This window comes from Corvus moneduloides, chromosome 1 (genome assembly GCF_009650955.1).
Source record: "Corvus moneduloides isolate bCorMon1 chromosome 1, bCorMon1.pri, whole genome shotgun sequence".
In the NCBI taxonomy this organism is placed as follows: Eukaryota; Metazoa; Chordata; class Aves; order Passeriformes; family Corvidae; genus Corvus; species Corvus moneduloides.
Window position 1 is genome coordinate 146,237,465 of NC_045476.1, and position 17,729 is coordinate 146,255,193.

At 35.3% G+C, this 17,729-nt stretch overlaps 1 protein-coding gene across 2 annotated transcripts in view; it reads left to right on the forward strand.

The window, feature by feature from the left end:
* The window catches only part of ZFPM2 (zinc finger protein, FOG family member 2), a 305,809-nt gene that overhangs the window by 62,395 nt on the left and 225,685 nt on the right, over positions 1 to 17,729 (forward strand). For both annotated transcript variants that reach the window (XM_032131306.1, XM_032131307.1), the window contains one exon: positions 10,671 to 10,772. In XM_032131306.1, coding sequence (XP_031987197.1) covers positions 10,671 to 10,772 — 102 coding nt within the window. The remainder of the gene's footprint in view (positions 1 to 10,670; positions 10,773 to 17,729) is intronic.

Below are 17,729 nucleotides of genomic sequence, written 5' to 3' on the forward strand. Positions count from 1 at the left end.
CAGGATGCAATGATTTTAGGATCTATAGCACACACTGCTGTGTATGTTTGTAACGATCTCTGTAGCTGGTTGAGTGGTTCGAGTTCCTGATACACTGGTTACCTTTATTTGTGGGGGAAGAGGGAAATGAGGGGAATCCAGTGCAGTCTGAAACTCATATGCAGTTCTAAGTCAGCAAGAAGAGAACTCAGGGAATATATGGCCTGCATACTGAGTGTGTACCTGGTTCTATGTTCTCATATTCTGCTTGGGCAGGAAGGGATGAGTTCCAAACCTGAACTAAGTTTTCTGCTCGTGTACATATACTCATGTTGTTGCTAGCCTGCCAGACCAGCTTGGGACTGGAATTTTTTATGTTAAATCATGTGACCTGATTGTGCAGCCAGGCTTGAGATTCAGAGAAACAGCTGCAGTGTGATTCCTCATATGAGAAAGCATATACAAAGCTAAGTTTGTCGGTGTATTCATCTATCCCTTCGTACTTCATGTGCAAAGCTATCATGCTGCCATCTATAGTACCAGCCAAACTCTTAACACCCTGAAGATGATTTCTGTGTGTCCCTTTTTCCTCTGGAGTATGACTTTGTGTCTGTGTGTATGCCTGTGTGCATCTGTGTACATATTCCCTACTTCTTTCATGTTACAGATGTAGTGACTAACAATATGCTTGCTCTTTTCTGCTTCTACATCAAACAGTAGATTTTGCTCACTTTTCTTTATTTTTTCCCCATTTTTTTAACCAGAAACCTTTTAATAATTTTTTTTCCTTTTCAGTAATGGATTTCATTCTACACTTTTGCTGTAGCAAGTGGAAGTAGGATCAGCAGAAGGCAGCTATACCGTAATCACTTTGAGCTCAATAAGGAGATCTTTACAGGCAACTTTGTTCTTATTTCTTAACGGGATTAAGAAGCTCAGCTCTTTAAATTCTTGCATATAACACTGACATTTCGAGGGTGTGTTTGGACCAAGGAGTTCAAAGAGAAGGAATAAAAAAGAAAAGCCAATATGACTTTGTTTTTTACCTTGCTGCAGGAGCTGTTTGTGCAAATCGCCTATAAGCTTATTGACCTGAATCTTTGACTCCTTGTTTTCTCTGGATTTGGCTGGAGTGTAGACACTGATAGAGCACTGATAGAGGTGATTGCACAGCCCTCGGCTTTGCTTGGCACCAGACACCCCCCCTCCCTGCACCTGACATTATCTTTCCCTGGCAATACTTCTGCTGGAGCTCATATTCCTTTAAATTCTTTATATTTATTTTAATTCATTACATTTGATTTAGGTAGGCTTTCTGACTAAATGAAGGATACTTTCATTCTTTTTGGTAATCAGAGACAGAAGAGGGCATGTATCTATTTTCATCTTTTAGGATAACTAGAATATGCATAAGAACCCACAGCACTGCTCCCTCCAAAAATGCAACAGTTACCTCCTATTGACTTGTGTGCATGTTTGTGACACTGTTGGATTTTCATGTTCCCCAGAGTAAGGGTTCCCTTATGTTTATCTGTATCATATTCGTCTGAAACGACTTTAGAAGACAAGGCTGGGGGACCTCATCAGTCTCTACATCCACCTTGCAGGAGGTTGTAGTGAGGTGGGGGTCAGTCTCTCCTGCCATGCCTGCAGTGAGAGGATGAGAGAAAATGGCCTTAAGCTGAGGCAGGGGAGATTCAGATTAGATATTAGGAAAACATTTTTCACCGTTAGGCATTAGCATGGTCAGGCATTGGAATAGGTTGCCCAGGGAGATGGTGGCGTCACCATCCCTGGAGGTGTTCAAGAGGTGTCTGGATCTGGCTCTGGGTGATGTGGTTTAGGGGTTATAGTGACAGTGCTGGGTGAACAGTTGGACCTGATGATCTTAAAGTTCCCTTCCAACCCTGATGATTCTATGATTCTAATGTTCCGTAGTTTTTGTCAGATGCTGAATATAGACAAAGAAACAAAGGGGCTTCTCTGATAATAGCCTTTGAACAATGCTAAGTCAGAATTAGATTGGATCCCAGCAGGATGAAAGATCTTTTTCATCTGAATATCAGCATTTGCCTTGTGCTTTACCTGTTATGATTTCTTATTCTTTCCTGCTACTGGAGCTCAGAGGATCACCTATTTTCTTGCTAGAAGGGAAAAGAAGGGAAAAGAGATATCTGAAAAGGTTTGAGTGACCTTTTTTTTTTCCTTCACCATTCACTAGAGAGCATGTAAAAGCTTCCAAAAGAAAAAGTACAAGATTGTCTATTCTATATTTCTCTTTATTTACTGCTAACCCATGTTTAAACCTGTCATGCCATATTTTCAGTCCAGCTGAAACCTATGTAGGTATTGACATCAACTTTAGTTGGATAAAAATTTGACCTAAATTGAACACACAAACCCTTCTTCTAATCAAGACATTAAATAATTGGTCATCAAGAAGAAAATTGTATCTCAAAAAGAAACTAGAAAGCTAGGTTTCAAGAAATAAATACAAAGATCCAAATAGAAAACATTATTTTAACTGTATAGAATTAAAAAGTGAGAGAAACACTTAAACAGCTTACTCAACTTTAAGCAGTTTATCAAAGCAACTCCAGCCTTTTCAGTCAGCACATTTTGGTTTTCTTAAGAACAATGAAATTCTGAATTCTATCACAGCAAGGGATAGAATTCACAAAGGGATTATTTGGTTACAACAAGTAGTGTAATGTCCTCTTTCTAGAAAGTCACAAAACTTGAACTTGAATTGACTTAAATTTGAGATCAAATTTGACAGAATATGGATTGCAAATTAATAAGGGTAATCTTCTTTAAAACATGAAATGCACAAATGACAGTTTCATCGCATGTTCTTGGTTCATGTGTACTGTACATCTGTTTCTAATTTTATTTATAATGAAGGTCCATTTTGTCTCTTTTTTGTCTGATTTGGTGTTGTCGTGGTTTAGTATGTTTGTCCTTGACACAAAAATTCTGAATACTTTGGAAGAGTTCTAAGACATGGCTGAAAAAATTCTTGTCAACGCAGGCCCACAAAGCAGACTTGCTCACAGGTTGTGTACTATATGGGTATATTTGCAGTAATTTAACTCTGAAAGGATCAGTAAAAATAAATTAAGCAAATGCCACATTTATGACATCGTTAGATAAATATTGGTAAGAAAAATATTACTGCTGGATAGAGAAAAAGAAGCATGTATTTATGACTGCTAAGTCTTTTTCTTGGGTTTGACTCACAGAAGCCGAGACTGCTTTTGAAATCATGTGTAATACAACATGTATGTGGAAACATGCCTGTAGTGATAGGGAGTTGGCTGCTTTTGATATTGAAGCATCTGAAGTGTTGATTATTTCAAATAAAAACCTCCAGTTGTTTTCAACAAGGTAAATTAAAATTTCACTGTGTAGGAACAGATACCTATTGCTATTCATTATGTAGTCATGTGGAAATCACATAAAAACTGGATTCGTATATGATAATGATTTTACCTGTAAAGTATTAAATGAGGTGTTCTTGGTTGGATGAAGAATTTTTATAAGAGATGGAATATTTCTGCAGTAGAGATGGAACAGAATTGTTATATAATTAAGTTGAAATATGAACTTGAAGAAGAGCCTTCAAACTTAGAATTTGAAACTTGTTAGAATTTCTCTGAAGTAATCTCTCTGTTCTGCTGCAGGCTGGTTTAGAATCTCATGGATTGTTGATTTCCATTGAAATAATTTTTAAAAATTATATTAAGCAACAGTCTTTATTTGTGGCATGTAAATATCTTTTAAAATGGCGCTTCTGCTGCTTTTCTAATCAAGTGCTTAGAGGTATGTGATTTGAACCCCAGGCTAGTACTTGCGTATGTCTAATAGAGTTCTTGTATTTGAAGCTTTAATGGGGAAAGATTGAAAAGATGCAAGACTTTTTTTCTTTTTTTTTTTTTTAATCAATAGAAGCTCTTGAGTAGCTGGTATATGGTGCTTGTTTGTAGCACTGGTGTTTAGAGTTGCTCCCTAAAAATTAGAATATACATATATACGTATATACATATATATATTTAAAACACATTATTAAAAAGAAAGTCAGGAATACAATTTAGAGAACACTTTCACTGTTCTGCAGGCAATACATTTGAATGAGTGATCCTTGTCTTGAAAGGGACTTCAAAAGCAAACAGTGGCGATAATGAGAACATATCAAACATGTAGGGAAAGAGGAAGGCCAGACTCAGTCTAGATGAATGTGCTGCACAGCAGTGTCTTATCCCAGGAGAAAAGTGCTGTAGCTGAAATAGTTAGAAATAATTGACACTGCTTTTTAACATGATCACTGTGCTGAAATGTAATGCGTCAAGATGTCATTTTATTAAACAAAGTGGTGATTTTAATAGGAACCAAAACAGTTTCATACCACTGTTTTGGGAGAGCTAGCGGCTTGCACATATGTAGGCACTCGCTAACACTTGAGTATTCACAGACTGATCCTAAAAGTTAGGGAAAAAGACAATGCCTTGTTTCTGAGACTTGCTGGATAAATAATTCTAAGAGTGCTTAGGGCAAATGGAAACATGCAGTTATTTCAAATGAGGTTTATCCCAGGAGAAATTATGATTGTTAATCAGCATGACAGAAAACAATAATTGCTTGCAAAGAAGCAAAGTATTGAGATGATTAATATAATCTGAAATAAAATGCAGTAGATTAACTTGTTCAAGTGCTGGCTTCTTTCAGGTACGTTACCAAATCAATCATCTGTGGGCCAGAGATTGCTCATACTTTCTGTGTTTGTAGAGTAGGGTGTCTCAGTTGATTTTTATGGGCTTCACTGAATATATTTCTGATATTTATCAGATGAATTGATAACAGTCTGGTAGTGATAGCACCAGATCTCTTCCTCTATCTCTCTGTCTCTCTGCCCTTGCAAGGTTTGTAGAATAAACCCATTTGTATGGCACTGTACCCACTGTAGTTTTTGATCTTGTCCTCACATCATTTGGCAAATAGGACAGTGTGGAAACATCCCTCCCAAATTATTTAATATCTATTCTCACAGTTCTATTACCATTCCAAAATCTTGTATAATTTTTTTTGCATTATTTTATACCTATAATATTTTATATCTGCTGAAACCTGTATTGCCATTACAATTATAGTTAAATATATACATAGAATACTTTAAAAAGAGATAATCCACAAGAAGGTTAGTTAAGGCCTGTTAGATGTCATTGGTCTTTTTAAGAATAGTGTGTGCTGCTAAAAGGCAAGTTACACTGAATGAATTAAGTATTTGTATTTTAAGTTGAATATGGTTTATTTCAAAGTTACTGAGTATGGCTTCTGAAGAGAGGTTCCTGGCAACAATTCTCAGTTTACAGTGTGTTTCTTAGGATTCAAGAGCAGGATTATCAGTGCGTGTAAGCTCTGTTACTGGTTGCAGGCATTGAGATAAAGTGAATAACAGAGGACAATTTTTGATTGCTGATCTGTAGTTTCTGAAGCTCTGGCATCTAGTTCATACATATAGTCTCAGAATCCTTCTTAGGTTGGATCTAGAATTACTGCTGCTGTAGACTGTGGCAGAAAGGAGAGAGCCCGCTCCCCCTTCACAGTCAGTCGCACTGGTCTGTCACCATACATGAGGTTATGTCCTTGCCAAATGAAAGTCTACAGTGAGTGACTCCCCAAGTCTTTGCATTGAGTCTGTTTTCTCTTTTGGCAATACAGAGTGCTACAGGCTTTGCAGCAATTTATTTCTAAACTGATTTATTATAATTGAGAAGTGATGTTTTACTCTGAACAGCTGTATGAGGATGTTAACAATTTAAGTTTACATTTATGCTGCCAGGAAGAGGGAAAACAAACTGAATTTCAGACTTTTAATGTTCTCTAATAGAACCTGCTGTGTGCTTTTTGTGACTGGTACATTCCTTCACCCAAAGCTATTTTGTCTGATGATAAAACCATGAGTGTATGAAGCTTGCACGTTTTTCATCTCTTTTATGACCTTATCTTTTGTGAGCGGCTTCTGTGAAGGTATCCTAACTATAGGAAGCACCTGGTAAACATACATGATATCTATGCCATGATAAGCAGTTGCGAACAAGAAAGTAGATCTGTCAGTTCTGAACTGTTCATTGTTAAAAATACTTTGTTGATTTAGCTGATTGCAAAATACATTATAGAGTGCCTAACAGCTGCTATAACATTCCTAGTCAAGAAAGTTCAATAGTTACATTGTGCGAGACTTTCTGTAAGAGCCTAATACTGATAGGAACAACATGGATTAAAACAGCAGGGTTGAGAAGAACTGCTAACCCATGTGCTTCTTTAAAATACCACAACTACTTGTGGTACAAGCTGATTAAGTACAAATTGGAAAGTCTTTAATTTGTTAAAAAGATTAAAGTGAAATTACTTGTTAATATTCAAGTCTCTCTTTTCCTACTTGTCAGTGTTGTCAGAGAAGTTGGAGTTCTCTCTCTCACATTTCTGGTAATATTTCTCTTTTAACAGTCTTCAGATTTCCTGACCAACTTTACCATCTTGAATTACAGTGAATTGTCTATTGGATAAACATTAGGCTATTTAAACCACATTAAAAAAGCTTGAACTGTTTTTGAAGACAACAGAAACAGTCAATGCTGGTAAGAAATTATAAGGTCAAGATGAAAATTCTATCCACATTACGTACTGAAGTTGTTTGAATAAGACTTTCTTTTTTCCTCTTAGCTAAGCAGTGTTTTGTGTATTCAGCATTTCAGCATAAGTCAGAGATTTGTTTCACCCAACTTTAGCTGACTAAAGATAGGTTCCTAGTCTAAGCTGTATGTTTAAGAAGATGATTCATTTCAACTCTCTCAGACACCAAGAGGGGTCTCATATCTCAGGCATCCTAGAATAGGATGAATCACTCAGGAGGTTTCTTTCTTCCCTGCCTATAGGAGCATCTACATAAGTAGTCTGGACTAGTTTAACTTTCAGGCATCTGGGGTTAGAGGTGATAAGTTCTGCCAAAAGTGTAACTTTAATACCAAGTATAGAGAAGTAGTGGAAATTCTCTTAGATTTACTTGCTTCATGACTGAACATAGTTTATGGTATTACATGTGCTTACTCATAAGAGTATTTTTTCATGCAATGATCATTTAAAGGACAGAATTCACTTACCAGGCTTAGTTGCTAAGAAGCAACTGCCTAAACCTGCCTAAACAGAAGCAGGTTTTGGTTCATTTTAGAGTACTTACCATTGCTTTTATATCACTCTTCAGTGTTGTTGGGAAAAAATTACTTATGCTTTAACTTAAATACAAAATGTAATTGAGCAGCAAAGTAAAGAAAAAGTGTGAGAAAACCCAAAATAATGGGATTAGAAAGGAATCAACAAGTTTGTAGCAAATGGGTAGTATATATAGGCAAAAAGCACTTGATTGGACTTGAAGAAAGAAATAATTAATGTCCTGGATCCAGTTAAATGTCTACACCTGTAAATTGAAGAAAAATGTAATCAGTTCTAAAATAAATATAAAAAAACCAGTCTTATTGAGACTGAAAAGTAGTCAGTGACTGAACAGAAAGAGTAAACAATGGAAAGACAATAAATTCTGAAAGGAAATAAACTCCTTTGTGCTAAACAAATGTTAGCTGCTAAAATAGCTTTAAGTATGGGGAAAGAAAGGAAAAAAGCTTGAGAGATGTGCTTTGTTATCAGCTCTTCTGCTAAGCCTCCTTTTGGCTTTTTAAAGTTGCAGTGTCTCCAGCACCAAATGGATTGTCTTGATTGCCTATTTCAGTCTGACCTTGATGCTCAGCTGAGCCTGGGATAGACTTCACTCCCTGGTGGATTCAGAAATTGACAGTGATGTACCATTTTTTGGTTTCACAAGCAGATTGGAGTAGTGTGGGGGAACAGGAGAAATCAGTGTGGTATTTCAAGTGTATAATGCATGCACTTGGCAGTTGGGAATAATAGAAAATATCAATGAAAATACTTAGGAATACTTCTAGATGCAAAGCAAATTTTTCCTTAATGTAAATTCTACATTTTATCTACTCTATTTGCACAAGACATGCATCAATTCATGAAAACTTGACTATGAGAAGCACATGACAATATACTTCATGGAACACTGAAAAAGGAAGTTAATGGAAAGTGAAGTCATCTGCTAACATACATTTTCAGATCTTTCCTCATCTCCCAAACACTTAATTACCGTGTACTATAGTTTGTGTACCTTAGCTGTTGCTCTGTCCTTTTGCTTTTCAGCACAATCTTTTCACGTAACTTTGTCCTCTTTTAATTCTAATAATTTAATTTGTTTGATATTCTGGTTAGTTGCACTGATTGGAAGAATGCTGAAATTTGCAGGCTAACACCAGGGTGGTATATATTATAACCTGGAAAAGCATAATATTTTGGATAGTTATCCAATTATCTGTGCTTCTTCTCTGTCTAAAAGAATTACTATTTCTAAATTTTGCTGTTACTGTTCTGATTTAGTACATACAGCTCTATTATATACAGTGGAAGAAAAACATTTGCATTCTATACAAAGAACATTCTAAGGACTTTCTACGTTGGTTATACACCTTGAGCTAGAAAACAAGAATTGCCCTTGTTGTGAAATGCTTTCCAACATTTTTGAGAAAACTGGAGTTGATCTTGCTAGGTTTCAACTTAAGAAAAATTTCCTTTGTGTCTCTCCAATGAAAGACAATTTTTTGCTGCTTTAAGTAGCTATGAATGTAGAAAAATGAAGGTAAAATTATCCAGTAGGTTCTTCAGTCCACCCAAAGAAAGCAGAGGTCTGATTACTACAAAGTAACTATAGAAATGCTAATCCAAAGTAGGCTAGTTGCTTAAAAACAAATAATTGCTAAAACTGCTTAGCAGAAACTTGATAGCTTTTTCAGCACATGAGTATTTAGGACTTTCTTCTGAAAGGTAACTTCAGATTGAACTGAACCATATGAACTTCAAATGCCTGGCTACAGTTTTACAGTCAACACAAAAATTATACTAGGTTTTTTTGTTGTATTCAAGTTTTATTTTACACACTACCAGTGCCTCTGAATATTCTGGACTATGTTTTTAGTACCACAAGTACACTGAACTGTAGTTTTGTAATCAAACTCTGGAGTGATTATAGTATTTTGTTTGTGTGAGTAGTAGTTTATCAGGCTCTTGTACTTCATATTTGAGAAGACGTGTTTTATGGATGCAAGGAAGAATATATTATTACAAGACATTACATGTGCATATGAAGTTAATACTTTATAGTGTTTGTATATATTCATGTACTTGAAAACTCCAGGTCACAATCTTATCTGGTATAAATATAGCTCCAGTGATAACGTATGGGGATCTGGCATAGTTTGTTGTAATCACATTTCTTTACCTATGTTGCTAATTAAAGCTTTTGTTATCATGAGTGGGGAAAAAATTTCAAGTTACTGCTTAATTGCTGTGCTTTTTGCTCTTTCTTGATCTCCTGTTGTTAAATCAACAAAGGGTCTGATTTTCCAGTTTGTAAAATACACAGTATTTGTTTTTCTAGTGCTGTCACTTTTTTTGTGGTAGACCATTTATGAACAAGTGTCCTTCAAGTTTGATAAAAAAAATTAAACTATAATCAGTCCTATTTGAAGTAGTTAATAGTGTAGATTTGAGTTTTTCTTTCTGTTCTTCTTGTGTCTTCCTATGCTTGAGTTTCTTAGATAGGTTAGTATTAAAAAAAAAAAAAAAAATCTACAAATGCGTAAAATCCCAACCTGGAAAAGCCTTTAGAGATGTCACTTAATGTATTACTGTGGCCAGAGTGTTTTGTGTTAATACCTGAACCCCTCATCCTCAGTGTAGTTTTCATAGTGGTTATTTCAAAGTATTTTTGCATGGAGCTTAGTGTATTTTTTTACCTGAAATAACTGCACTTTCAACAAGCAGTTCTTCAAATAAAAATTAAATGGTCATCTCTAAAAATTTAACCTTATCATAGTTTTCTGTGTGTCCTGTATATGACCTTGTGGTGGGTAGTAACAGAGGACAGACAGACATTTTCAGGTACTTCTGGATGGTGAAAATGTGAAAATTCATCAGAAACGTAGCATTTCTTTAAATAAAGCTTGATAGAGAGAAAATTACTTTAGGGACCTGCTGGTATATTATGTCTTTAAGGGCAAATTCCTTAAATGCTGAAATATCATGGATTAGCTTTCCACGAGTTGTGTGAAAAAGCAAAATGTTTAGTGGACCATATTTTGGTTTTGAGTGTCATTTATCTGCAGTGCATAAGAAACATTTAGGTGTCAATTGAAGAAAACCCATGACTGAAAGCATATGTTCCTGGGGGGTCACAGCCGATTTCTTTCTCTCCTTTGTGCATGCAGACTCGGGGACTTTATGTGCTTTGGTTTACAGAATTAGGTGCAAGTTGTGCTTCTGTTTTTTAAGCATATGGAGTAAACACTGTTTTCCAAGATTTTCTCTACATGGAACTTGGATGTACTGGATACTCGGGGCTTCTTTCAGTCAGTGGGAGCTCGCAAACGTTTACATATCTAATATTTTTTAAAATTTTCTCTCTGTTTATAGACGTGTATGTTTTCACTCAGTCATGTAAGCAGTTTGGATATTATAGGAGCTCTGCTTAAAAGTCACTATTGAAATATGTCAATACTGTATTTTTTGATGGGTTTTTTTAGGCAATGAAGAAGGCATCCAGGAGGCAGCAGAATCTGATGGTGACGCAAGGTCAGAGAAACCAGGGCAGCTTGCTGTGGAGACTGAAGATTGGGATGGGCCAGGTAGGGAAAAACATCTGAAAGCCAAGAGAAATTTCTTGAACTAGACTTCAGTATTTGTTAATTTCATTATTTTAGTAGATTGTTATGCTTTGCATTTATTTTTAATGGATTATCTCTTTTATGATCCAGGATACCGACTGGTAAGTACTAAGATGAAATTCTTGGGTAAAAAAAAAATGGCTTTGGTTATACCATTTTGTAAATTGTTAAACATAATATGCCTTATGCATTGATGTAAAGGAAAATGTTCTTGCTGCTTAGAATTTTAGGATTAAAATGTATCAGTAAATTCTTTCTTCCATGGTTGAATTAAGGGAGAAGCACTTCTGCTCTGTTTTCTGAGATCAGAAGACCACCCAGATGCTTTGGTCTCTTCTCAAGCTTTGTGCCAACATTTAGCATCATGTTTAGCTGAACAAATAGGCGTGATGTCTCCTAACATTTTCAAGGACTTTTTTTACCTGTTTGAGCCTGATAGAAATCATTTAACACACCTGGTCATTGGTTTCAGTGGAAAGAGAAACTCAGACTTCAGTCAATGAAGCAATAGAACTTCACATTAAAACAGTAATTCAAGGTAACATTTTCTACTGTGTAAGTGAAGATGGTGCAAGCATAACATTGCTAAGATGTAATGGTAATATGGCAATACTTTCAAGTATCTGTTCAATATAAATATGTAAAACCTCTGTACTGTAAAAGAACCTAAGGCAAAGGGGTAAATTGTATTTCTCAATTAGGCAATTCTGCAGTTGAATGCAGTGTTTTCACGGGCATGGACTTGGGAATAGACCTTAAAAATCCATTATATTGACCATAATTTAATAAAACTGTTGCAAAATGTGCATCTGAAGCCAAACACACTCTAGCAATAGTTGTATCTCTTATGGAAATTTTCCCTCAAAAGGATGAGCACATCAGAAGAGAGTTCCAGAACCATTCTATCAATAATTTATAATGCAACAATAATATTTCATTAGAAAAATTCCTATATTTCAATTACATTTTCATCCTTGCTTGATTTTGCAAATTACTGTATGCTCTTCATGAAGAGGAGAACAAAACTAATGGCAATTTTCTGAAATCAGTAGCTGGAAAATACAGTGCAAACAAAAATGAAGACATAGTGTATCTAATTATTATGATAGCATTTAAAATGTTGTTCATGATAATACACAACTTGATATTCTATATAAAGCACTATGGTGTTATATGGAAACAAGGTTTAGTATTACACTACTGTACATGTAAAATAATGCAAAATATATATGTAGATGTAGCAGAATGGCCTTTTTTAGCTGCATAGCAGATTTAAAGGGTGTCAGTACTTACCATATGACTTGTTTTTAATTTCATTATAAATAAAGTCTGAAATTTCTAATTTTTTGTTGCATTTTTTAGTGTATTTCAGCATAGTTGTATATGCTTTTTGTGGCTGTTACTGCTTTTTATATATGCTGCCTTATTCAGAGGTTTCTGAGGTCTTTTATGGCACTGTGGAGTAAAAGGAGATCTTTTCATTTGGTTGGGAAAAAATTCAGTTAAACAGTAGGATGTGTGTACTTCTTGTCATATTTATTGATAGCTTTGACATGGAATAAGATGGAAATCAAAGCTGAATGTGGGAAAATTTCTTTTGACTTCTGAAAACTGATGACCACCAGTATCAGTATCTGTATTTTATTTAAATATTGATTCTTTACAAGGGTATAATCCGTATGAAAAAAGGAATGGGTGTATACCACATCCCATGCTCTCCGTCATGCATGAAATGAAGTTGGTTACTATTGACATGGAAAAAGAAGCAATCGACAGAAGATCATTTTCAACCACGCAGTACAAAGATAACGTCTTTCAGTTTTTTGGAAAAAAACACAAAGCATGAAATATTCTGCTTATTTAGGAACATATTTTAGTACAGCACAAACAGAGCCATTGAAAACTTTGATTCAACTTTACCACCTGTCAGTAGAGGCACAACCTCAAAGGGCAGATGATGATACATTCGTTGTTATCTGAGCTGTCTCTGGTCTCCATACCTTCTCTGGTAAGGAAAGTCTCTGAGAGGTGGAGCCTCTCAGAATCCAGCAACTGTGTTCTGCATGATACAAGTTGCTGTCAACTGATAATGTGAGCTGTGACAACTCAGGAATTTATATAAATAGTAGAGCTGTTTTGTTATTTTAATATTTTATGTCTTTTTTTAGCACTAAGGGAACATATTGTGACTTTCAGAGCCAGTACTTGCCAGGAACTGAAAAATTAAGCTTCTGGCATTAATTAGAGTTTTATTTTGTTTGAAAATTTGCATTGTTAAATGGTTCACATGCATTCTTAAGTCTTTGTAATTAGAATATCCTTATGAACAAAAGTCTAAAGTTAAATGTGCTGTAGCTTCAAAGAGTTTCTGCAGAAGCAATATTTCAGATCACAGATTCTTGTGACCTTCACTGACCATCAGGGAATGTCAGAGATACTGCCTACTCTGTGTAACCACTTTGAGGGTTACCTGCACGTTTTCCAACTACCCTCAGTTTTCACTGTTCTTATCTTCAGTTTTTAAAAATTCCTATTCAGTGAAACTGCTCTGAAATAATGGAAGCTGAGGTCAATAGAGTATGTATAAACACACAGTGAAGGACCTGATCCTTTTTATTATAGCCAGCAGGAAAAGTCCAAGGAATAGAAAGAGTCTGAACAGCAAGACTGGTTTAAATGCATTTTATGTAAAAAGAGTTCATTTTTAAATGGGGGAGCAGAGTTCATTTTATGGCTTTATATATGCTGTTTGCCTTGGTACATGGAGATCCATAGTTCTATAGCCTTTGTATTATTGTTAGGATGTCAGTGCATGTGAGGGCAGTGCTTTAACACATAACGAACAGAAAGGTCTCCTACATGGCTTCTACAGATCACCCAGGACATTTAGGGAATACGACCATTCCGATTTCTACTGGATGTATGTTTCATGCTTCCATAGCAGAACTTCCTTAAAATCTCTGAAAATTTTAGATACCTGGCACCTCAAGGAAAATATTGTTAAGCCAAATCTAAGGAAAATATATATTGTATGGCATCTTGAAAGATAAATTGTTTATAGATTTGGAAATGAATGCTTGTTTATCATTATCCAGTGGTAATACTTGCAGTGGTGGATATACTTGTTGTTATAAGAGACAGCAAATATGAACTCTATCACAAAGGAGAAAAGGTTTTAATTAAGAAGTATGAATTATAACTTGGAAGTGTTTAAGAACAATTTTTTAGACTTACCAAAAGCTATAATAAAAGTGGAGGAAATGTTGATACTACCTAGAAAAGAATTAAAAAAAAAAAAGAAAAATCCAAGTGGATGTAACCAGATGCTAGGAACTATGATACCAGGCTGAAAGGAAAAAAAAAAGAAAAGAAAAAAAATCACCCTAAAAATCTATCAGTAGCTTCATTAATAACAGTAAGATGACATTTTAAAATGTGGTAAGAAAAAAATAATTAGAAAATTGGTATTGATCTATTACAAGCCATGACTCAATAGTTAGAGGGGACAGGTAAAAGGGTAATGTAATTATTTCTAGTCTGCTTAAAACATTTGTGCTGGAAAGCCTATTTGACTGTAGGTGATGACTATACTTCTGTACTACCTAATTTAAGCAGTCTGGTGGTTTGAAATTGACTTTTTTAGGAGCTAGATGACCCAGATCTAGTGATCAGCTTCAGTTTAAAAAATTTTTTGACATGATTTCTCAAATGTGTTGAAAACCAGTAAAGGTTAGTGTGGGTAGTTACAGACCTCTGTACACATGGCAGTGGTCCCACTGGAAATAAGGAGATAAGTGATGTAAGATGCTTTTATTGAGAGAGGGTTAGTCAGAATGCCAATCTCTATAGGCTTATAGAAAAAAATATGTCTTGTAAAACCAACATAATATGTAATGTGACCTAAAGTATATTTAGTTACTTGCAATATGTTTAAAATTTTTAAAAAAGCTGAATAATGGATAGATATTGCTATTGGTAGACCTGAATGACTTGCCGTGTTAGCTGCTGCAAAATTTCAGTTTCAGTGCAATTAAATTTAAAGTTATGGGCTTATAAGAAGGTAATAAATATTTTGATAGAATTGTTAAAGTTGTAAAAGATCTGTAGGAGCATCAGAAAGTAGGGTCTCTGAAAAAATCTTGAGATCTAGTGAACTGGGGTTGAGCCCACAAGAAGGAGTTGTGGCTATAGGGTATGTTTTGGTTCTCAGATTACTTTGCTTGTCTGATCAGCAGTCTTGTTTGATGCTGAAACAGGGTTCTGTGACCTGCTGTCACACTTCAAGAATGATGTTAAAATTTTTAGCAGGTTTAGAGAAGAGCCACTAGAATGTTGAAAGGACTGGTATGATGGAAGAGTCTAGGTCCTTTCCCTATTTATTTTATCAAAGATATATTGAAGTTATATTAAAGGGCAATCTGATTACAAACTACTTTAAATTCAGAGAGAAAATCTGATAACCATGGGCACCTCTTTCTAGCAAAGTATCAGAAGATTAAATGGATGTTGAAGATCCACAGTTTCAGACACAAAGAATGGATTTTAGTGCTTAAAAAGTCATTATTGAAACATTTTATGAAAAGTCACTTATCTGTCATTAGAAATATTTGCATTCAGAATGAGATACTTTCCTAAAGAGCATCATCAAGTTCTGTGGCAAACACTGGACTTCTAAAATGAGAGAGATTTCACTGGGGCAGAAATTTGACTGACTGACCGTGATAGTTCCTTGTAACTTAAATGAAATTAATAAATGAGTATACTATCTATTGCTTTTATAAATACTGTACCATTTGGATGCATTTATAATGAATAAGTAGAAGCAGTCCTCCATATAAGCAATTCTCAATTTTTATTACTTCAGTAACTGTTTATTAAAGCTATGTTAAGAAGGATAACTTCTCTGTGCTTTTCTCTATTCTGTAATTCTCAATTACCCTGTAGTGATAAAACAGTAGAGTTGGAGACATCATATACCTGTTCTGTAATATACAAGGGAAGGTTTTTTCCCTGTAGACAGATGGGACACAATTTTCCAGTACTGACTAAGCCAGTAAGTTTTTCCAAATCCACTGCACTATCCTGTGTGCCCCATTCTTTTGATTTTCTTCCCGCAGTTCCAAAAAACAATGAGTGTTTCAGCCACAGGTGAAGTTGTATCTGGATTTTAAGATGGAAAAATATTGTCTGTCACCAGTTGAGGAACTAAGTATAGGGCGTTTACAAAGGTGAAATTAATGCCACTCAGAAAAGTCTTGGTCCTAAGGAAGAATTGATATCTTTCTTCTTGTCCTTATTCCTTATGTGAGCTCTTACTTTTATAGTTGTAAAAGTGCATGGCTTTTTTGTGGAATATGTGGTTTTATGTGGCTAGCTTGAAAGTCACTCTCAGAAGTTCTTTTGAATTGTACCTGAATTCTGCTTAGAAAGTGAGAAAATGTGATTTGTCCATGTCCAAAATAGAAAAAAAAACCCCAAACCAAAAACCCACCCCCCACCATGCAGTGTAAAATAAGACCTAAGAACAGTATGGTTTCTTTTAATTACTCTTACAGGTTGGTATTTTTCTTAAGATTTATCAGAAACTTTAAGAAAAATAGTATGCTAGAAATTAAACAGCACTTTAAAATGATGTTACATTGAGCAATGCTGCTGTTAATATTTAATAGAAGATAGAAACAGGCTTTCATGTGAATTCTTGTGTATTGCTTTAGTGAGTTATAGATCAGAAAAGTTGTAGTAAACATTGGATATGCCAGGTTCACATTTTTACCTGCTATAAAAGGTAGTTTGAAAAGCTTTTCTTTATAGATTTCCTGTAACCATTCATAAGAATCACTGCAAATATGTATTGATTGTTGGGTTTACTCTGCATTATTTAGTAATACTATAAAAAGTTTGGGTTACAAAGCAGAGCTGTATAATATAGAGTGGAACTGTTGGTAGACCACTGCAAGATGGAAACAGACATTAATGATAGCCTTCCCCTCACACACACCTTTTTTTTTTACTTTTCTTTTTCTTTTTTTCCTTTTTTTTTTTTTCTTTCTTTCTTTTTAAACCAGTCCTAAGAAGGACTTGGAGATTACTGTCCTGATTTTGTTTCCTTTTTGATTGGGGAAATGTGGTAGATATAAGATCTTGGAAATGCTATTTGATGTAAATTAACAAAAATCCATGAAACATAGTTAGCCATAGATATAGTCTGACAGTAAGAAGAATATTGTGAAGAAGCAGAGGAAATCATAGAACGACTGTGTGTTACTCTGACAGTGAATCGGTATTATCTCTGCTATCAGATAATGCAGTTATCATTAATTTTCACATTTGCATTTCAATCTTTGGAAGGAAATGACTCTTGCCGGATGAAGATAAGAGCTCTGTACCACTATAATGAACCATCATTTTATCCCGATGCTTTGTATCCATATGAAAATGAGTCTGGGTGGTGTGGTATGTGAGGAGGGGGTGGGGGGAGGGGTCACAGAAACATTATAACAAAGTGTCAAAAATCACTACAGACTTTTGGAACCGGTAATGAAACAAGAGGCAGTCTAAATAAATCTTCTGTAGTGAAGTGGATATTGGATTAAAAGCAGAGAGCTGGGCTCCCAGGCTCCAGGGGTTGGGAGGGAACCTTATTGAAACAGGGAAGGATTTCTGTGGATATCGATCTGTTTTCCATCAACAATTTGGAACTAGGAGGAGGCCATTTGGACATAGAATAACAAATGTAAGGGTCTAAGAGGCATTGAGTTAACCTTTGCACTGCAGGTCTTGTTTTGACACTTGAATTCTGTTAAGGGAGGTGCAAATGCTCGTGGGCTGCTGTCTTTGTAGTTTGAGTTATGGTACTGGAGCTGTTTTAAGTGGTTACCACACCTGTGTATTAAACGCAGGGGTTTAGGTAATTATCAG